This window comes from Hypanus sabinus, chromosome 23 (genome assembly GCF_030144855.1).
Source record: "Hypanus sabinus isolate sHypSab1 chromosome 23, sHypSab1.hap1, whole genome shotgun sequence".
In the NCBI taxonomy this organism is placed as follows: domain Eukaryota; kingdom Metazoa; phylum Chordata; class Chondrichthyes; order Myliobatiformes; family Dasyatidae; genus Hypanus; species Hypanus sabinus.
This window is the reverse complement of record NC_082728.1, coordinates 12,270,126-12,292,993: the sequence shown is the minus strand read 5'-3', so window position 1 is coordinate 12,292,993 and position 22,868 is coordinate 12,270,126. Positions and strand designations below refer to the sequence as shown.

The window sequence follows — 22,868 nt, the reverse complement described above, 5'->3', positions numbered from 1 at the left end:
ATGCTTATGCCTAGACGCTGCCTGGTCTCTGTTCATGCAGAGCCCCATTAAACTAATGGCATTTATTTAATGCTGACTCTCATTCTTCTCTCCACACTCTTCAGCACTAGATCGTCATGCATCTAATCCGTTTCATCAGTCGATCCACTGTGTGTCCTTCTAAAGTCTGCTGAAGGCTTTACTCCAGTCAAAATGTTGCAAGTGTAACCTTTTACCAGTGTCTCGAGTCATTAAGAAATCTCAAACAATACAGTGGTGCTAATATTGATCCCTGAGGAGCACTGTGCTTTCTTCCAGTCTAAAAGCAAACTATTCAACTGGTCTCCTCCGTGTTTCTGACCTGCATCCATGCTGCTGGTGCCACTTTCAGCCCATGTACTCCACCCCACAAAACTAAAACACTCCAAAATGTGTGATGTGATTCCCTACCCAGGTGCATGCAGAAAATGCCCTGCTTTAATTGGAAGGAGTTGGAGGCCCAGAGGCAGCTTGTCTTGGGGTTGGAGGCCTGAGGAGGGGGAGGATGGTGTATATGGTTAGCAGATGGGTGGGTGAAAGGAAGGGGTTTTGTGTTGTCGGCCTGAACCTTAGAGGCATGTTATGTTAGCTCTTGAATGTTTGACGACAGTTGTGGGCTGACCCCGGTACATCCTTAGGGTGAAATAGAGCAATTTAGCATGAATATGGGCCCTTCCACCAGGGACTCCACATAGTTGACAGTAGTGAAAACCAAGTGGAAGCTAGTTGCATGGTGAAGGAAGCCCTGAACACCGCCAAGACCAGGTACGTCATTGGACTCCTGAAGGGTGGAGGAAGCGAGGAGATCACAAACAACTTGGTGCCATACTGTAGAGGCAGAAATGAGGACACAAGAGAGAAGATGGCCAAAGACAGACAGAGATGGAGGATCTCCAATGCTGCCCTAAACACCAGTGGTGTAACGGGCAGGAAGTAAGCGTTTTGCCTGCCTCAACCACTTTTTGTGGTTAGTCATAGACACAAGATTCTGCAGATGCTGGAAGTCCAGAACAACACACACACACACACACACACAATGCTGGAGCAACTTTTCATTGTGAAGGACACATTTCACTGTATGTTACAATGCTGTGAATTTGAGTTTGATTTTTTGCTATGTAAAGAAACTCACTCTTTTTGAAGTAAATTGACTTTGTAACAGACTGCTGTGAATCTCGCCCCTTTCTCCACCTTCAACTCATGGCTGCTGTCATTGAAGCTCTTTCACTTGCCTCACAAGCAATCCCTTTGCAATGTGCACCAAATTTATTTCCCCTATAAATGGTGCAGTATCTCAGATGAGTAAATGTAAGAGGTTCTGCAGATGCTACATATCCAGAGCAACACACATGAAATGCTGGAGAAGCTTAGCAGGTCAGGCAGCATCTCTGGAAGGGAATAAAGAGTCAACATTTTGGGCTGAGCTCATTCAACAGGACTTGGTGAAGTTTCTCAGCCTGAAGCGTCGACTGTTTATTCCTTTCTATACATGCTGCCTGAGCTGCTGAGTTCCTCCAGCATTTTGCATGTGTATCACAGATCAGTATTTGTTTTGGTCATCTTACTGTCAAATGCTAGCAAACCTATTTATAATTGAATCTTAATATCTATTCCTAAATGGTTGTTTGTTGGTGTGTAATTTTAATACATTTAGCTGCAGCACCCATAGCTATTAAATCCTTCACAGCACAAGAATTGTTGCAGCTTCATTATCAATTGTTTGCCTGCTGAATTATTTATATATATCCTACAGCATCAAAATAATTATGTGTTCTTAGTGCTGCGAGTGATGTATTAGGTCAGAATCTGTGTCATTACTGGGTTAGGAAAGAATTGGCTCTAAGCACTCAACTAATGAGTTCTATAAAAGTATAAAATAAAGGTATCGACGGTCTTTGTAACATTACAGTTCATTAATTCTCTGGTAAGGTCTGACAGAAATTTGGGGGGATTGGTGACATTTCTTGTATACTGCATTTTAAAGCTGTAGAGTTTCTGCTGAGATGTGCTTTTGAGAGTAAAATAACGAGTTGGCAAATCAGGTATTAGCTACTAAATTAAGATAAATGTAATTGCCAATTAAGGAGACTTGTTTGAGAGGTACTCGATTCATTCTCTCGTTTAAAGGCATAGAGTTGTACAATGCAAGAACAGGACCTTTAGCCCACTGCTCCTATACCTCTCCACACCAATTCCATTTGCCTGCCTTGTGTCCAAATCCTTCTATTACTTACTGCCTGCTCTGCTGCTGGCGTTTAGGCCAGCAGTGAAAGCTCTCCATCTCTGTACCGTTACACTCAGATATACAAGGTTTCCATAACGATTTTCTTTTTGACCAGTCAGGGTTGTTGGCCCTGAGCTGAACCCTCGAACCTGGAGGACTGGTGGACCACTCTTAGTCTGGCCTCTACCCGCATGGGTGACCCTACCAAGAGTCAATGCACAAGGCCCTGACTTCAGCCAACATAGGTCTCTGTCTACCTGTGTTGCCACTTTCAAGGAACTATGGACTTGAACCCCCAAAGGTCCTCAGCTGTCAATACTCCTTAGTGCCTAAATAATAACTCTATACTGTATGTCCTACTCCCTTTTTGACTTACCAAACTGCATTATTACATTTGTCAAGGTTGAATTCCATCTGCCAATGCTCCTTCCAGCTTCCCATCTGATCTGTATCCTGCTGTAGCTTTCTGTAATCTCCCTTGTTTTCCACAACACCCACTTCAGAGTCATCTGCAAACTTACTCATCATGCCTCGTGCGTTCATATACAGTCATTAGTTTATGTAACAAGCAAAGGTCCCAGCACTAGTCCCTGTGGTAACTCACTAGTTGCATTCTAACAATCTTAAAAAAATCCTTCCAATACTACCCCCTGCACCCAACCACTGCCTTGTATCCCCAGTCCTTTTGACTAAGAGGGAGAAGTAAAAAAAGACCTTATCTACTCTTGGCTCATCCTCCTTACTGAAGCCTGACATTCAGTGAAGTCCTCACTTTGTCTCACTAACAACACTTCCACATATCAGCATTTCTTAGAATGTCTTTTGCTAAACACGCCGTACAATAATTACTATGCTCCTTGACAAGATGGAAAGGCTTGTGGGTTCCTGAGATCCTAAAATGGATTTAAAAACGCAAACATGAGAAAATCTGCAGATGCTGGAAATTCAAGCAACACATGCAAAATGCTAGTGGAACACAGCAGATCAGGCAGCATCTGTAGGAAGAAGTACAGTCGACGTTTCGGGCCGAGACCCATCATCAGGACTAAAATGGATGCTGTCTGGAGCTTAGCTCCTGGTAGGGTTACCCATGGTGGTAAGGTCAGGGGGATGTTTCAGCCAAAGAGTGACGTAACCAAGACTTCAGTGGTGAAGCTGGTGGAGGATGATAACACATCACAATGGCAGTGAAAGCAGAGGAAGGCCACAGCAGTAAAACGTCCCCAGTCACCTTGCACTCCATGCCACTAGACCCTGACGCCGATCTGTCAGGAACACTGTGGTGGCTGCCCGTGCATCAGCATCCACGCATTTAACAAAGTCATGGACTGACGTTTCCTGTTAAGAGGATAATGCCTTGAGAGAACATCATACTCAACTCCAGCACTACCATGCTGTGTAAAGTCTGCTCCAGAAACTTTACTGAAGTTGACTTAAGCAGTTCAAAAGCATATTAGTGAAACCTTGTAACATGGGGGATGAATTTCTACCGGAGTTCAGTTTTGTTCTGATCTGTTATGTGAATGACTTGCGGATTTGTTATCACTAATGGGTTAAACATTTACCATTTTCTTTTTCACAGGTGTGTCATTTAACAGTGTCTACACTCAGATTTGGCGCGTTCTGCTTCACCTGGCAGCAGATCCTTTCCCAGAGGTCTCTGACCTTGCTATGAAGGTGCTCAACAACACTGCTTATAAGGTATGGTGGACTATAATGGCACTGATATCAAATTCTATAAAGTGTCATGCTGGATTCACGTTAAGTGCCAGATTTTGTGTTTCCATCTCAACCAGAAATTATGTGTCAGTCTAAGTTCCCAAGCTCATAACCTTTAAGATGGAACATTTAAAGAAGTAAATCTGAAGAAGTACTATATTATCCTTTGGATGAGCTGTAGATGATGATCCTCTGCCTGTTCTTTTGGTTCAGTTGAATGTGCAAAGGTGTCATGATGTTATGTAAAAATTGTGCAGCTAGTTTTATCCACAGAATTGTCTGCAGCTCACAATACAAGGTTCCGCTTTCATATCGATGACATGATTAGGAAGTGTTATGATACGGCAACAATGAATATAGAATGACTTTTTTTTATAAACAAATAAAACATTTATTAAACACTGCTAAATAAAAAAGTGAAAAGTAAACAAACGACTAATTTAACCGGAAGTTAACAGCTATACTGCAACTCGAACAGTTCTTAAAGCAATAAATGCGAACTCAGTTCTTAAAGCAATAAATGCGAACACAGTTCCTAAAAGTAGTAAATGCAAAAGTCCAAATGATTTACACAGTCAATTAGGAGAGACTTTACTGAAGTAACGAATTCCTTGACGACGTGACGTTACTGCTGAGCCCAGGCGAAATATGCCTTGCCCGAAGGATTTATGACGAAGGAAATAAAACGGCTTAAAGGCACTGATCTTTCCTTGGCAAATACTGCTGCATCCAGCTCTTTCTGCTTGCACGATGCAGGAGCTATCTCAGATGCAGCCAACTCCCCTGTGAATGTGGATTCAATAAGGTCGATCCTGTATTACCGATGTCGACACCAACTGTACTCGATCCTTCAGGTCTCCGTACTTCCATAAATTCTTCACTCTCCGACTGGACTAAAACTGACAGCGTTGTGCATGTCTGCCAGCAATAACTTTTGAAACTTAAGACAGAAAGTAAAACTCCACTTTAAAACAAAACTGCGTCATGAGACGAATACGCAGCATAACGGAGTCAGTGACAAATTAAACCACGAACTGACTTGCGTCACAGCAAGGCTTTCCCCTTTTATACCTGTTGAAACAGGCCATCACATGACCTCCCACTGGCAGGAAAATTACGTCACTCCACCATCACAAGACCATTACGTCGTGCTCAGCAGAGATTCAATTACATCATGGTCATGTGACAGTCACAAGATACCCAAGGGGTACGTAACAGAAGGATGTTTCTTAAGTGCATGTGAATTAGCAACAAGAGTAGTTGATCAGTTGCTCAAGCCTCCTCTGCCATTTAACAAGATGATGGCTGAGCGGCTTCTGATCTTAATTCTGCAATCCCATCTACACTCAGAACATTTTCACCCTCTTAGGAAGTATGTACAGTATCTATCTCAAACTCAAAAACATTCAGAGAATCTGCTGTCACAGAGCTTTAAAATAGAGAATTTCGAAGGCTCATGGCCCTCCAAAAGAAAACAAAACTGCCTCACCTATTAAATTTTGGTGACCCTTTATTTTCAGCAGTGGTCTTTGGTTCTAGATTTTCCCACAAGGGAAACATCCTCTCCAGTTAAGACCATAAGACATAGGAGCAGAATTAGGCCATTTGGCCTATTGAGTCTGCTCCACCATTTAGTCATGCTGATCGATTTCCCTCTCAACCCCATTCCCCTGCCTTCTCTCCATAACCTTTCATGACCAACTAATCAAGAACCTATCAACCTCCACCTTGTCCTGGCCTCCACGGCCACCTGCAGCATCGAATTCTGCAGATTCACCACCTACTAGCTAAAGAAATTCTTCCTCATCTTCTCCTAAATGGACATCCCTCTATTCAGCAGCTGTGCCCTCTGGTTCTAGTTGCACCCTGCCAGGATGCCTCAGGATCTTTTATATGTTTCAGTCAGCTGCCTCCAGTTTTAAGCTTCAGCAGTGCAAGCCTAGCTTGTCCAGCCATTCCTCATAAGGCAGACCCTTCACTCCTTATCTCAAGTCAGGCTTCTGAGGTATGCCAAATAATGCATCTGCTCAATAATTTATATGTTCATATGTGTACCCCTTATAATTTTAAATGCTTGCAAGATGCAGTTAATTTTTATGACTCATCAGTTATGATAGTACTAATTCTGTCTTGCGAGAGAAAGTTACACTAAAACACACAACTGTTCTTAAAGCTCAATATCCTCCCACAATCTGTTCACTAGAATTTTTCAGTAACTGTTGTTATGACTTCTTCCGATAAAATAAATTTTGAGTACAAAACAGAAGCCATTCAACTTTTATTTAAAAGATAAGTGTGAAGTTGTAATGAATGGCAGCAAAGATGCTAGAGTCACACACAAGTAGAATATCGGTCTCACAATTCTAGTGAACCTGACCTCCAATACTGTCTGTGTGGAGTTCGCGTAATCTGTCAGTAATCACATGGGTCTCCTCTGGGTGCTCCATTTTCTTCTCACATCCTAAAGCTGTGAGTGCTGTTGGATTAATTAAATACAGTAAATTTCCCCTAGTGTATAGGTAAGTAATGTAAGATAGGGAGAATAAGAAATTGGAATCTGTATCAAGAGTGTTTGATGCCCCTAGGGTCCCTACTAGTTTTTGGAAGAATGAGCAGGGGATCTCATTGAAACCTATCCAACTTGATGCTCTCCAAAAGCTCTAGCACATCCTCTTTTTCTTAATATCTACATGCTCAAGCTTTTCAGTCTGCTGTAAGTCATCACTACAATCACTAAGATTCTTTTTCCATAGTGAATACTGAAGTAAAGTATTTCCTCCGGTTCCATACATACTATCCCACTGTCACACTTGATAGGTCCTATTCTTTCACGTCTTATCCTCTTGCTCTTCACATACTTGTAGAATGCCTTTTGGGGTTTTCCTTAATTCTGTCCACCAAGGCCTCCTCATGGTCCCTTCTGGCTCTCCTAATTTCCTTCTTAAGCTCCTTCCTAGTAGCCTTATAATCTTCTAGATCTCTAACATTACCTAGCTCTCTGAACCTTTTGTAAGCTTTTCTTTTCTTCTTGACTAAATTTATTACAGTCTTTGTACACCATAGTTCCTGTACCCTACTATAACTTCCCTGTCTCATTGGAACATACCTGTACAGAAATCTACACAAATAACCGCTGAATATTTGCCACATTTCTTCCATATTTTTCCTCTGAGAACATCTGTTTCCAATTTAAGCCTCCAATTTCCTGTCTGATAGCCTCATAATTTCCCCTTACTCCAATTAAATGCTTTACTAACTTGTCTGTTCCTATCTGTCTCCATTGCTATTGTAAAGGAGATAGAATTATGATCACTATCTCCAAAATACTCTCCCACTGAGAGATCTGACACCTGACCAGGTTCATTTCCCAATACTAAATCAAGTACAGCCTCTTCTCTTGTAGGCTTATCTACATACCGTGTCAAGAAACTTCCTGAACACACCCAACAAACTCCACCCCATCTAAACTCCTTGCTCTAGAGAGATGCCAATCAATATTTGGGAAATTAAGATCTCCCATCACGACAACTCTGTTATTATTACACCTTTCCAGGATCTGTTTCCCTATCTGCTCCTCGATATCCCTGTTACTATTAGGCAGCCTATAAAAAACACCCAATAAAGTTATTGACCCCTTCCTGTTCCTAACCTCCACCCACAGAGACTCCATAGAGTCACAGAGACTCTACCCACAGAGACCTCCATGGTGTCCACCTTTTCTGCGCAAGAGTAAATCAACAACAGGATGGTTTTTTAAAAAAGAAAATTCATATTTTGGAATGATCAAGTCAGAATCCAGATTTTTAACCCAATTGTGATGCTGTGGCATGACCTGAAGAGGTCTGTTCATGAAAAGTATCCCAAAAATATTAATGAACTGAAGCAGTTTCGTATGGAGAAATGGTCTAAAATTCCTCCTCGTCGTTGTGCAAGTCTGATCAGCAACTACAGAAAATACTTGGTGGAGGTTATTGCTGCTAAAGGAGGTTCTGCAAGCTATTAAATACTAAAGTTTATATACTTTTTCCAGCCTAGACTGTGATTGATAAACAATATGTTCAAAAGACAAGAAAAGTACAATTGTTTGTTATTAGTTTAGGCAGATTGTGTTTGTCTACTGTTGTGACTTAGATGAAGATCAGACCACATTTTATGAGTAATTAATGGAGATAATTGCAAAAGGATCACAAACTTTTTCTTGCATCTATATATTTAAAGCAGAGGTTGATAACTTTTAATTAGTAAGGGTGTCAGAAGTTCCAGGGAGAAGGCAGGAAATGCTGTTGAGGGTGTTAGTGAATCAGCCATGATGGAATGGCAGAGCAGACTCAATGGTCTGAACAGCCGAATTTTCCTCCTATGTTTTATGGGGACCTGGTAAAGGCTACTTTACATGTTGTATGACTGTAAGATACTGGAACAATTGAGGTGTTCTGTAAATACCACCGTGTAATCAGTAGTGTCAGTCACTTATGTAAAAGAGTATTATCTTTATGTGAATTGTGTCTCAATGGGTTGTTTCACTTTATACCGGAGCATAATTCACGGTTGTAACAATTATCTCCCTCTGTGATTGCTTCTGGGTAAGTATGTCTCCTGCACGAATGTTTCCATAATATCTTCTAAGGCTAATGGACTAAATGCGTGGTGAGGTGAGACAAGATCTGAATCAGATGACTGCTTTGTTTCACAGCATGTGGACGTACAGAGTGCTGGTCACAATCAAAATTCCTTATCCCACTCAGCTTTACTTAGCTTCGCTTATTTTAGGGGAATAATGAATTTGACATTGTATTTCTATTTTTTGAATTCAACTGTTAACTGACGGGATCAGATTGCTGGCCTTAAATGCATTCTGCATTCCAACTGCCAGCAGCAGTTGCTTACAGGCCAACTGATTATCCCATCGGAGAGCTAAATCAGCCAAAAAAAAACAACCAAAATGGAAATCCTGCTGATGAATTTGTCATAGAAGCAGAAGTGTTGAAGGATCACTAGAATGTTAAGTTCTCTTTCATTGTCTGCACTAATTCTTATTTGAATCTGTCAGCCCATTTGCGGGCAAGAGCCCAGTTCTATGGTAACGCCTTGATACTGTAACCCTTGATTAGTAAGGGTGTTGAAGGTTACAGGAAGAATGCAGGAGAATGAGGTTGAAAGAGAGAGAGAGAGAGAGATAATACGTCCGCCATGTCAGTCTCAATGGACCTAATAGCCCAATCTGCTCCAGTGCCTTATGGTCTGTAGGGAGAGTGAAACTGAATTAGCGCAGGATTAGTGTAATTGAATGTTAAATGGTCAACCTGGGTGATTCAAACATCCTGCTTCTATGCAGAATTATCCTTTTTCTTAGACAGCAATGTGGTAATGGCCAGATAGTCTATTGACCAAGTTAACTAGTTTTTAATTGAACTGATTGACATGATGTCATTTGCAAGATCTTGATCGGTTCTTGGTTAATAAGGGTGTCGAAGGTTCTGGGGAGAAGGCAGGAGAATGAGATGGAGAGAGAAATGTCAATTAGCTGTGTTTAAAAGGCAGAATAGGCTCCATGGACTGTGGCCTAATTTTAATCCTATGTCTTTTTGCCTTTTGTTGTCTGATGATAACATCCTTACCCAACACCATCTGCCCAGCCATCAGTAAAGCCACCATTCTGGAAGCATTTTGAGAAATTTGACAGTGTGACAGGACTAAACTGATCTCTTAGAACACAGAACAGTACCATATATGAACAGGCATTTCATCCCAAGATTCAAGTTTATTTGTAACGTGTAAATCAAAACAAACAGTGAAATGGATCATTGGCATTAACAACCAACACTCCAGAGGGTGTGCTGGGGGCAGCCCACAAGTGTCACCACACGTTCCTCCCACAATGTCTTTGCCAATCATGATGCAAAATTAAACTGCTCCCAGCCATCTGCCCATGATCGATATCCTTATATGTTCATGTTTCTGTACAAATTACAAATGCCTCTTAAATGTCACTGTTACATCTGCTTCCACTTGGCAGAGTATTCCTGGCACCGACCACTCTCTGTGTATAAAAACTTGCCTCAGACGTCTTTTAACATTCCTCCCTCTAAAAACTATGTCAACTCGTATTTGACATTACCACCATGGGCAAAAGACGTTGACATCTACCCATAATCTACCAAATTTATGCACCTCTCATAATTATACAAACCTATATCAGGCCTTGCATCAGCCTCCCATGCTTGAGAGAGAACAATCTTAGTTTGTCCAACCTCTTCTTACAGCTAATACTCTGTAATCCAGGTGGCATCTCAGTAATCCTCTTGTGCACTCTTGCCAAAGCCTCCTCACCTTTCCTGTGTTGCAGTAACCAGAACTGCACAAAAAAATTCCAAATGTAGCTAGCAAAGTTTTATACAGCTGCAGAGTGATTTCTCCATTGCTGTACTCACTGTCCAAACAACGATGGCATGTATAAAGGGAGGACAAGAGAATAAATATTGGGCCCTGATGGAGGACTTTGTCAAATGGTGCAAGCTGAATCATCTTCAACTCAACGTCAGTAAGACAAAGGAGATGGTGATGAACTTTAGGATGACTAAGCCTGCAGTGCTCCCTGTTACTGTTAATAGTGAGGGCATGGATGAGGTGAGGACCTACAAGTTCCTGGGGGTGCACCTGGATGTAAGACTTGAGTGGAGCTCCAACACAGAGGCTGTGTACAAGAAGGGTCAGAGTCACCCCCACTTCATGAGGAGACTGAGGTCTTTGTAGTATCCAGGTCTCTCCTTCACATGTTCTACCAGTCTGTTGTTGGCAATCTAGTATGTCCAGTTTGACTCCTATAACAGAGCCAGCCTGTCTAATCAGTTTATTGAGCCTGTTAGCATCACCCATATTGATGCCATTGCCCCAGCACACCACCACATAAAAGATTGTATTGACAAGAACAAACGGATCCAACCTTTTTGATGAGTTTATTTAGTCTTTTTGCATCACCAGCATTGATGCTGCTCCCCCAACATAAAGCAGTATACAAATATACAGATATTTCTATATCTGTGCACTTGTAATGCTACTGTGACACTGTAATTTCCTCTGGGATCAATAAATTATATATTTATCTATCTATCCATTGCTTACCCTCATCAATCATCTTCATCATACCTTTAAAAAACCTTATAAGATATGATCTACCTGAAAAAAAGTCCATGCTTTTCCATGTGCAAGTAGATCCAATCCACAAGAATCATCTCCAATAGCTTCCCTGCCATAAATGTAATGTTTATCCACCTATAAATTTCTGGATTATTCCTAACAACTAATTAAACAAAGGAACATCTTTGACTAAACCTGCCCATTTATCACCAGTATGTAACCTGTTGCACCAGAAGTTTCAACACCCTGGATCACTGCTGCTCTACAACCACATTTTGGCAAATTCGATCATTTGGCTGTACTCCTGTTACCTACATGCACACAGCCTAAAGAGGAAGGCTGCAGAGATCAAGACAACCAAGAGGTGGTCATGGGAGGTTGAGGAACAGTTACAGGATTGCCTTGAGTCAGTGGACTGGGCCGAGGACCTGAATAACTACACCAGGGTCATTACAGTCTTTATTAAGACATGTGTGGATGAGTGTGTCCCCATAAAATCGTTCAGGGTTTTCCCCAATCAGAAGCCCTTTTTGAACAATGAAATCTGGAACCTGCTGAGAGCCAGATCAGAGGCAATCAAGTCTGGAAATCAAGAATACTTCAGGAGGTGTAGATAAGATCTCCGGAAAGCCATGTCTCGGGCAAAGTGGAGATCCCAGACTAGACTGGAATCAATCGAGAATGTTTGACAGCTGTAGCAGGGTTTGAACACCGTAACTACCTACAATGCTAAATCTTGCAACATAGGGGACAGCAGAGCTTCACTTCCAGGTGAGCTCAATGCCTTCTATGCTCACTTTGATCACCAGAACAGGTGGGAATCATCGTGCAGCCCCATTCCTCAGTATCTGAACATGACATGCAGACTTGCCTTCAAGAGAGGGTATCCAAGGAAAGCATCCACTCCAGACAGAGTAGCTGGCTGGGTACTGAAGACCCCCTGTGCCGACCAACTAGTTTGTGTATTCATGGATTTCTTCAAGCTCTTGCTCTGGCAATGTGTGGTACCCATCTGCTTCAAGCAGGCTTCAGTCAAACCAATGCCCAAGAAGAACGTGGTAACCTGTCTAAATGACTATCACCGAGTGGCACTTATATCCACAGTAATGGTGTTTTGAGAAGCTGGTGTTGAAGCATTTCAGCTCTTGCCTGAATGGTGACATTTATCTGGTCCAGTTCACATACCAAGGCAACAGGTCTGGAGCAGATGTTATCTCGTGGCTCTTCACACAACCCTGGCTCATCTGGACAGCAAAGGAGCATACACCAGGATGCTCTATATCAATTACAGCTTGGCATTTAACACCTTGTGCAATTGGATCCTGGATTTCCTCATTATATACCAGCCAGTTTGGATTGGCAAAAATATCTCCTGCACAATCTCCATCAGCATGGGAGCACTGCAGGGCTGTGTGCTTAGCCCCCTGCTCTACTCACTTTACACCTATGACTATGTGGCTAAGTACAGCTCCAACACAATCTATATGTTTGCTGATGACACCACTGTTGTGGGCTGTATCGAAGGTAGTGATGAATCAGCACACAGGAGGGAGAATGAAAACTTGGCTGAGTGGTGTTATAACAACAACTTCACACGCAATATGAAGAAGACCAAGGAACTGATTGTAGTCTTAAGGAGAGGTTCATGAGCCAGTAATCGTCAGAGGATCAGAGATAGAGAGAGTCAGTAACTTTATATTCCTGGGTGTCACTATTTCAGAGGACATGTCCTAGACCCAGCATATAAATATCATTGCGAAGAAAGCACAACAGCACCTCTACTTCCTCAGGAGTCTGTGGAGATTCGACAAGTCACCGAAAACCTTGACAAACCTCTGTAGATGTGTGGTGGGAAGTGACCTGGCTGGCTGCATTACAGCCTGGTATGGGAACGCCAATGCCTCTGAGCGGAAAATCCTACAAAAGGTAGTGGATTCGGCCCAGTACATCATGGGTAAAACCCTCCCAAACATTGCCATAGAAAAGCAGCATCAATCATCAAAGATCCTCACCACCCAGGCCATGCTCTTTTCTCACTGTTACCATCAGGTACACGTGCTTCTGGACTTGCACCACCAGGTTCAAGAACAGTTACTATCCCTCAACCATCAGGCTCTTGAACAAAAGGGGATAGTTGTACTTATTTAAGGACTTCCTTATTTCATTCTCATTATTTATTGTTCTTCATTTTTATCTGCATTTACACAACTTATTTACAGTTAACAGTTCCTGTTGTTTACGTTTCACATTTATTGTTCTATAGATTTGCTAAGTTTGGCCCACAGAAAAAGAATCTCAGGGTCGTGTGTGGTGACATATATGTACCTGCTAAATAATTTTACTTTGAACTTTGAACATCTACTCTCCAGTCCTCTGGAACCTCACCTATGGCTAGAATCTTTAGTGGGGACTGTTGATTCATTGAATTCTGGTCTTTAAGAATGATTTTGTATTGGATGAATATGCCTGTCTGTTTTGAATAAGACATTGATCAGTGATCAATAGGTGAGTGTGCACAAACATATTGAATATATACTTGAAGCTCTAGATGTCTCAGCTACCTCTTTGAAAGTGAAGAGGCTGTCTCCTGTGGTACTGGGGAGAAGATCAGAGCTGTTTTCACAATTCAGAGGTGTGGGAAGTTGCAAGTTGTTTTACTCATCTTGTCTGTCTTTGCCTGTATGAATAAAGTTGAAATTCTGAAGCTGATGAATCATTAAAAAAGAAGTTTTTGTCAGGAAAATATTTCACATTTGACTTTTTTGTGTATTTTATTCATTCCAACTATAATATTGAATGTAGTTTATCCATATTTTCAGAGTGGACGTATTATAAGTAGTATAATAGAATGAAGGCCTGGAAATTTATCTATGAAACCTTGGGAAAGCAAGTTTTGCAAGATTGAAAATCATGCTGACAATATTTTTGCACACATCTCTAAATGTATTTGTGCCGTGTGGTCATTTTGTTTTTTTTTCTTATTCTTTACTGCTGGTTTTCAGTATCCAGCTTGATAACAGTACAGCATCACCCACAATTCATCTCCAACAGGATATTCAACCATTTTTAAGCCTACAAAACCTGGTGGACACAACCCATTCCATCATAGGCAAAGCCCTCTCCACCATTGAGCAAATCTGCAAGGAGCGATCCCACAAGCAAAAAGCATCCGTCATCAAGGACCCCCACCATCCAGGCCATGCTCTTGTATTGCAGCTGCCATTGTGAAAGAGGTCCCACACCACCAGGTTCATAAGCAGTATTTACTCTTCAACCATCAGACTCCAGAACCAGCCTGGATAACTTCACTCACCTCAACTTTGATCTGATTCCACAACCTTTGGACGCACTTTCAAGGACTCTACAACTCATGTTCTCAGTATTATTTATTTAGTTTTTTATATATTTGCGCAGTTTGTCTTCTTTTGCACATTAGTTGTTTATCAGTCTTTGTAATTTTCATTGAATCTATAGTATTTCTTTGTTCTATTGTGAATGCCTGCTAGAAAATGAATCTCAAAATAGTTTATGTTGACATATGTACATTGATAATGAATTTACTTTGAGCTTTGATAGACGAGGAGGTATCTCTTGATTCAGAGGGCATTGGCGCTCCGTAATTCACAGGAATATGAATAGCCAACTGTTCAAAGGGGGACAGATTTTGTGTGGTAGAAAGGATTTGTGGATTGGGTGAGGAGGTATGGTTGAGAATTGGAATTGATTTCTTGTCATATGTACTGAGATACAGTGAAAAGCTTGTCTGGCATCCAGTTTTGAACTTTGAACACTTGATTCCCATCTTGCCGCTCTCAAAGAAGTTTTTTGTTTTACAACTGTGTTGGAGAGTATCGTAAGTGTATTTTGATAGCCAGAACACAGCCCTTTGACACTTCTCGCCTGTTATTCTTTTAATTGTTTTCCTCAGAGAATTAAATCCTACCATTTTCCCAAGCTGTGCACCACTTGCAAACAGGAAAGAACTAGCAAGTATTCCCTTTCTTTTCCCCTGCTCAAGAATGCAATCAGGAATTGCCTATTAGCTTCACACATACTCGGTGGCCACTATATTAGATACATTTGTACACCTGCTTGTTAACACATATATCTAATCAGCCAATCGTGTTCAAAGTTCAAGTTTAAAATACATTTGTTATCCAAAATATGTATACTATATGCAACATTGCAATTCATCTCCTTAGAGGCAGTCACAAAACAAAGGAATCCTATACAGCCCATTTTTTAAAAAGGCTGACAAAACACCCAGTGTGCAGAGTGTGCAGTACTGTGCTCAGTTCTGGTCACCTCACTACAGGAAGGATGTGGAAACCATAGTAAGGGTGCCGAGAAAATTTACAAGGATGTTGCCTGGATTGGGGAGCATGCCTTGTGAGAATAGTTTGAGTGAACTCGGCCTTTTCTCCTTGGAGCAACGGAGGATGAGAGGTGACCTGATAGAAGTGTACAAGACGATGAGAGGCATTGATCGTGTGGATAGTCAGAGGCTTTTTTCCAGGCCTGAACTGGCTAACACAAGAGGGTGCAGTTTTGAGGTGCTTGGAAGTAGGTACAGAGGAGGTGTCAGAGCTAAGTTTTTTAAGCAGAGAGTGGTGAGTGCGTGGAATGGGCTGCCGGTGACGGTGTTGGAAGTGGATGCAATAGGGTATTTTAAGAGACTCCTGGATAGGTACATGGAGCTTAGGAAAATAGAGGGCTATGGGTAAGTCTAGGTAGTTCTAAGGTAAAGACGTGTTCAGCACAACTTTGTGGGCCGAAGGGCCTGTATTGTGCTGTAGGTTTTCTGTGTTTCTACTTTAAAAAAATAAATTGTGCAAATAACAAAAGTAAACAACTGAAGTTCATAAAATGAGTCCACAGACACACAGCCAGTCATCATGTGGCACTTACTCAATGCAGAAAAGCATGCCAAGAGGTTCTTTAGAACAGACATCAGAATGGGGAAGAAAGATAATCTAAGTGACTTTTACCATCGAATGATTATTGGTGACAGATGGGATGGTTTGAGTATCTCTGAAACTGCTGATCTCTTGGGATATTCAAGGACAGCAGTCTCTAGTTTATAGAAAATGGTGCGAAAAACAAAAAAAAAAATCCAGTGAGCCTCAATTCTGTGGGTGAAAATGCTTTGTTAACGAAGGAGGTCAGTGGGGAGTGGCCAGACAGGTCCAAGCTGCCAGGAAGGTGACAGGAACTGAAATAACCACGTATTCCACAGTGGTACAGTTGTGTGCAGAAGAGCATCTCTGAACGCTCAGCATGTCGAATCTTGAACAGTAGCAAAAGAGTATGAAAATGCACTCAGTCGTCATTTTAGTAGGTAGAGCTAGTTCCTATTAAAGTGGCCACTAAGTGTATAAATGAAATGATACAGAGCTGAACTGACAACATCTGGATTGAATTGCTGCTCTGCACTCTTTGTTATCAGTGCCCTCTGATAGCAGGGACTGTACTGGCTACGATCGTTTGCACAGCCTGGGAAGGATTGGCCAGTGGTGCCACATAAGTTCCCTTATGTAAATAGCTGAACATAATTAGATTAAACTTGGCTGTTAATGGCCTTTGTAAGCAAAAATAACTTGATAATGCATTTTCTATTTCTAAAGGTCAAGTTCTACTTTAAAAGGTCAAGTTCTGATGTTAATTGTTTTTATTTATTCATTCATGGAGTGTTTGCTTTGTTGACAATGCCAGAATCTATTGCCCATCTCAGATTGCCCTTGAACTGAATGGCCTGTATGGTCAATTCAGAATCAAGTTTAATATCACTGGCGTATGTTCTGAAATATGTTGTTTTGCAGCAGCAGTGCAGTGCAATGCATAAAAATATATAACTGGAATAAGAAATATAAGGAATGCTGTAAGCCAATATATGAAAGAAATATATAAAAATATATTAAGAAATATGAAATTAAGTAAGTAGTGCAAAAAGGGAGGGAAACATAGTGAGGCAGTATTCAAGGGTTAGTTCATTGTTCAGAAATCTGATGGTGGAGGGGAAATGATGTTCCTAAAGGGGTGGGTGGGTGTGTGTGTGTGTAATGCTGTATCACCTCCTTGATGTTAGCAATGAGAAGAGGGCATGTTCTGGGTGGTGTGGGGGTCTTTAATGATGGATGCCACCTTTTTGAGGCATTGCCTCTTGAAGATGTCCTTGATGGTGGGGTGGACAGTGCCATGATGGGGCTGGCTAAGTTTATAACCCTCTGCAGCTTTTTCCGATCCTGTGCAGGTGCTTCTCCATACTGGACAGTGATGCAACCAGGCTTCTCACTGGTTGATGTGAACTTTCTTTTACAAATTGTTGTCACTCTTCATTTCCTTCAACTCACATGTCACTCCATTTTCTCACACTTGGGGAATGATTTGAACTTAACCTTTCTGCAGCCAACTCCAAATCGGCAAGTCTTGGTTATCTTCACAAGTGAAATGATAACTGATCTGTCTGTCCACAGATGCTGACTGCAGGTCTTCACCGTCACCCGTATATATTGTTAACTGTGTGGTATTACATTGAGGGCCTGTTTGCATTAAGTCAGCTGCTAAATCGGTCTATTCTGAGCACTATTAGAGGGTGGACAGAAGGAAAGATTTGTGGACGTTCTCAAAGCCTCCGTGAAAGAAATATACCATTCCCCACAGCTTTGTGAGAATCTTTGGTCCAAAGTGTAGGGACATTCAGGATGGCATTGAGATTCTTGGCCACTCATTGTGAGCACACAGAACCCCTGTGTAAACGGCATTGTTTTACCAGCACCCAAACTATCTACCTGCTCATCCATTAAGCTCCTTTCTCCACCACCTTTAACAGAGTCATCAAGTCCTACATTAGCCTCATCAGCCACCTGTGAAACTACAGAACTGAAGTGAAAGCCAACCATCCTTAATTCCAAGTCACTGCTTCTGTTGTCATTGAACGTATCTCAGCAGACTCCTCTATTCATTTATTAAGGACAGTTGGGAATAAACTTTTAAAGATCATTGATGTCTCCAAATTGTTTTCTGAAGTCTTATTTTGACCTTTCATCCATTGAAAGGGTGTTTCCCCACTCCGCACTTCTATCTGAGGGAAGCTTGTTTACTTTCTAGGAAAAACTTCCCAGAGCAATCTGAGACTTTGATCCAACTCTGTAATGTCTACGCTATAGCCCTGACTACTGCTGCTTTTTGCAGTTCCTTTGTCATATTGTGAACTACAGGAGACAAGATGAGACGATCAAACCCTCCATGAATATTGAGGAGGTTTGGAGTAGCCATTTTATTGCAATGAATGATGACTCGCAGAAAGCAGAATTCAACCAAGACCATATATGTGAAAGCTGACCAATATTAAAAAGTGGCTGCAACTTAAAATATTTATTAAGGCCATACTCTAAAGCAGGAGTTCCCAACCTGGGGTCCACGGACTTCATGGTTAATGGTAAGGTTCCATAGCATAAAAATGGTAAGCATGTTTATGGCTTAGTTGCTCTCTACTCCATCTCCAACTTGCTCATACCATTTTAGACCTTAAGACATGGGAGCACAATTTGGCCCATCAAATCTGCTCCACCTTTTAATAATGGCTGATTTATTATGTTTCTCAACACCATTCTTTTGCCTTCTCCCTGTAACCTTTGACCCCTTACAGAGGAAGAACCTATCAACTTACACTTTAAATATACTCAATGAGTGGCCTGCACAGCCAACTGTGGTGATGATTTCCACAAATTCACCATCCTCTGGCTGAAAGCATTCCTTCTCATCTCTGTTCTAAGGCACATCCTTCATTTATTAGGCTAAGCTCTCTGGTCCTAGACACGCCCGCTATTCAAAGCCACCTCCCCACGTCCAATCTTTCTAGGCCTAAAAATCTTGCGCATTGTTCTGTCTTCAAGATAACTGTTTTTCCACTATCTTGACACAGGGCAGCAATATTTGAAAAACGAAAAGGATTAGTCCCACTGTGCACATCTGCATTGTAATAATTATTGAAAAAAAGCAGGTGAAACCCAAGCCTTCCATTTAGTATCAAAATATGAAATAAAAATCTCTGCTAATATTAAAAATAAGCAGCTATTGATTTTAACCATGTTACGGATGCAGAACGCTGGAGAAACTCAGCAGGTCAGGCAGTGCCAAGAAAGGGGCAGAAGCCAGAATAAGCAAGTGGGGTGGGGGGAGGAGTACATGGGCTGGAAGGTGATCAGTGAAACCAGGTGTGGAGGGGAGGAGGATGGAATGAAATGAGAAAGTGGCAGGTTATAGGTGGAAAAGCTAAAGGGCTAAAGGTGCAATCTGTTAGAAGAGTGAATCATGGCAGAAAGGGAAGGAGGAGGGGCATCTTGAATTTTCCTTATCCATGGAATCTCTTGTGTTTATGATTTTAACCATGCTCAATGCATGATGATTTTTTTTTTCTCTACTGTAGAACTCTTTTATCAGGTTATTCATTATTGAAACACTCAAATGAGACTTTTCAGGTGACCACAATGTGTTCGCTGTGGAAGAGACTCTCAATGAGCAAAAGATGTACTGCCAATATGCACTGTTATCTTTGCCACCATATCTTCATAAACCCAGTGAAAAACATCACACAATCTTTCAGAAATTGGTATCTTCTGTGCAGTCCGGTCAGGCATCAACTTGAAAGTTTATTGGGTTTACATTTACCCATTTATCAAAAAGACAATTCTCAGCTATTAATCTTTGGCTAGCAGGACCCATGGCTGCTTTGCATTTTATTCAACTCCTGCTGGTAAGGTAAAGGTTAGCTTTGTTTGTCACTTGGACATCAAAACACATGGTGAAATGCGTCATTTGTGTCAAACCAAATCAGCAAGATTGCACTGGCAGCCTGCAATTGTCACCACACCTCTGGTTTCCAGTGTTGTCTATCTCCATCTCCTCCCCCCCCCCCTCTCTCTCCCCCTCCCTTTCTCTCTCTCCCCCCTCTCTGTCTCATCTCTCTCTCTCCCCCCTCCCCCTCTCTCTCTGTCTGTCTCATATCTCTCTCTCTCCCTCTCCCCTTCCCCTCCCTCTCCCCCTCCCTCTCCCCTCCCTCTCCCCCTCTTTCTCTCCCCCTCTCTCTCCCTCTCTTTCTCTCCCCCTCTCCCCTTCTCTCCCTCTCTCCCCCTCCCTCTCTCACCCCTTTCTCTCTCCCTCCCTCCCTCCCTCCTCTCGCTCTCTTTCTCCCCCTCTCTCCCCCATCTACTGCCCTCTCCCCTTCTCTCCCTCCCTCCCTCCCTCCCTGCATAGACACAACTCAAAGGAAACTGGATCACCTGCGGGAAACATACTCAGATCACCAGCATTGATCACTGGACACTGAAGAGTGGTACAGACAGCTCAGCACATCTGTGGATGAGAACGTCCCTCAAGTGAGGACATGTGCAGAAATAAGGGCTGAAAGATCACCGGGGACACCAGTCACCCCAACCATAAACTGTTCCAGCTGCTTCTATCTGGCAAACGGTACCCTAGCATTAAAACCAGGACCAATAGGTTATAGGACAGCTTCTTTCTATAAGCCGTTAGACTTATAAATGCCTACACATTGTGACAGTCTCAACACAAAGATTTTTACTTCCTCTCATCGTCGGAAGGATGTAAGATTAAAATAAATTCAAATTCAAAGATACAGACTTCTGAGAGGCAGCGGCGAGAATTGAACCTGATCTTACAGCAAAGCGTTGGTCAAACTACTATCAGGAGAAAATCTGCAGATGCTGGAAAACCAGAGAGAGAGAGAGAGAGCTGTTAGTGAATAACTCTGTGCTGCTGGGAGGAAAAGTTGTCAACGGCATTGTAAAATCCTCCTTCACTGAATCACCATCTTTGACCATGGGTGCTATAGTGGGTAGTAATGTTATCTCACAGCTCCATTGATCCAAATTGAATCCTGACCCCTGGTGTTACTTTGAATTTGTATATTCTCCATGTGATTCTGCATTTCCTCCCAAGCATATAGGTCAGAATCACACTTTACAGTGCCAGCAAACTGTGTTCAATTCCCGACTATCTGTAAGGAGTTTGTATGTTCTCCCTGTGACCACCTGGGCTTCCTACAGGTGTTCCAGTGTCCTCCCACTTCCCAAGATGTATGGACTAGTAGGGTAATTGGTCACTTCCAGCATCTGCAGATTTTCTCCTGATAGTTAGCCCAACGCTTTGCTGTAAGATCAGGTTCAATTCTCACTGCTGCCTCTCAGAAGTCTGTATCTTTGAACTTGAATTTATTTTAATCTTACATCCAACCCACGATGAGAGGAAGTAAAAATCTTTGTGTTGAGACTTGTTTGGCTAGAAGGGCCTGTTACTATGCTGTATCTCTAAATAAATATAAAATGTAAAATAAACTCCAAAAACATGCTGGCTAGTAAGTTCATTGGCCACTTTAAGTGTCTCCTTTTGTAGTTAGGCGAAGCAAGAATCAGAAAGAATCTGGCCTTGTGAGAAAGAATGGGTTGTTTGAGAGTTGTGAGCAATATTGCTTTAACTGCCATGAGAAATGTTTGAAGTGAACTGATGAGATTGCTCTGAGAGCTGGCATTGACAACAGGTCGAATAATGGCCTCCTGAGCTACTTGAAAATACGGGAAAATATAATAGTTTGAGAACCGAACAATGTTAGATTGTATTTATATATAATGTGGCAAGCATTCCTCTAAGCACCTCTGTTCAATTTTCGTGAAGAACATGGGTCTACAGTGTAGTCACTAGTGATTCATTTTCTTCTCCAAGCCTCAACCAATGTATGAACGATGGCCATTTATCTACCGTGAATGCAAGCTACTGTCATTAAAGTTGTTTTTCTGTAGTTTCTGTGCAATAAGCAATGTACTTTCAGTCCCTCAAAACTCAATTAAAATTATGCCCAGAATTGTTCCATGAGATAAAAGCCATGTATTCCTATTCTAGCAATATAGAAAGCTCAAGGCTCACTAACTGGCTTTCAGTGTGTCTCTCAGTGCTACATAAGCACTCAAGTATTCTGAGTGGAAAACAGTCAGCTACTGTTTGTATACACTTATGAACAATGTGAGCACCACAAACAATACCAGATATCTCTTTCCTTTGATCTGCAGCTTCCCTCAAATTAATGTAATTGTTATCTGTATTTTGCTTTACAAAAAGAAACAGTAACACTTGAAGTGCACCACCTACTTTGTTCGGCATCTTGGCATTCCGAACCTAGAACAGTACAGCATGTGAACAAGTTCTTCAGCTCCCAATGTTGTGCCAAACCAACTACAAAGTATACCAAAACCCCCCCTCTGAGAAAAACTAATCCCTCCTACCCACACAATATCCACATCCCTTCATCTTCCTTTCAATCGTGTGCTAATCTAAACACCTCTTAAAAGCCTCTGATGCATCTGCCTCTATCACCATACCACGCAACGCATTCCAGGCATCCATCACTCTGGGTAAAAAAAATCTTATCTTGAACCTACACCTCTCACTTCCAATGCATGCCCTCTGGTATTAGACATTTCTAGCCTGGGGAAAGGATATTCCCTGCCTCTGCCTCTCATAATCTTGTAATCTTGTAAACCTCCTTCAGATCTCCCCTCAACTTCAGCTGCTCCAAAGAAAGCAACCCAAGTTAGTTCAGCCTGTCATGGCAGCATGTGCCCTCTCAACCAGGCAGCATCTTGATACATCTCTTCTGCACCCTCAACATCCTTCCTTTCGTGGGGCAACCAGAGCCATATGCAATCCTCCAGATGTGGCTTAACCAGACTTCTATAAAATTGCAATGTGGTTTCTT

At 41.9% G+C, this 22,868-nt stretch overlaps 1 protein-coding gene across 1 annotated transcript in view; it reads left to right on the top strand.

Annotated features, from left to right (window-relative positions):
• rptor (regulatory associated protein of MTOR, complex 1) overlaps positions 1 to 22,868 on the top strand; it is a 499,208-nt gene that overhangs the window by 346,878 nt on the left and 129,462 nt on the right. Inside the window, exon 21 of the mRNA XM_059948392.1 lies at positions 3,825 to 3,943. Within this exon, the coding sequence (XP_059804375.1) occupies positions 3,825 to 3,943 (119 nt within the window). The remainder of the gene's footprint in view (positions 1 to 3,824; positions 3,944 to 22,868) is intronic.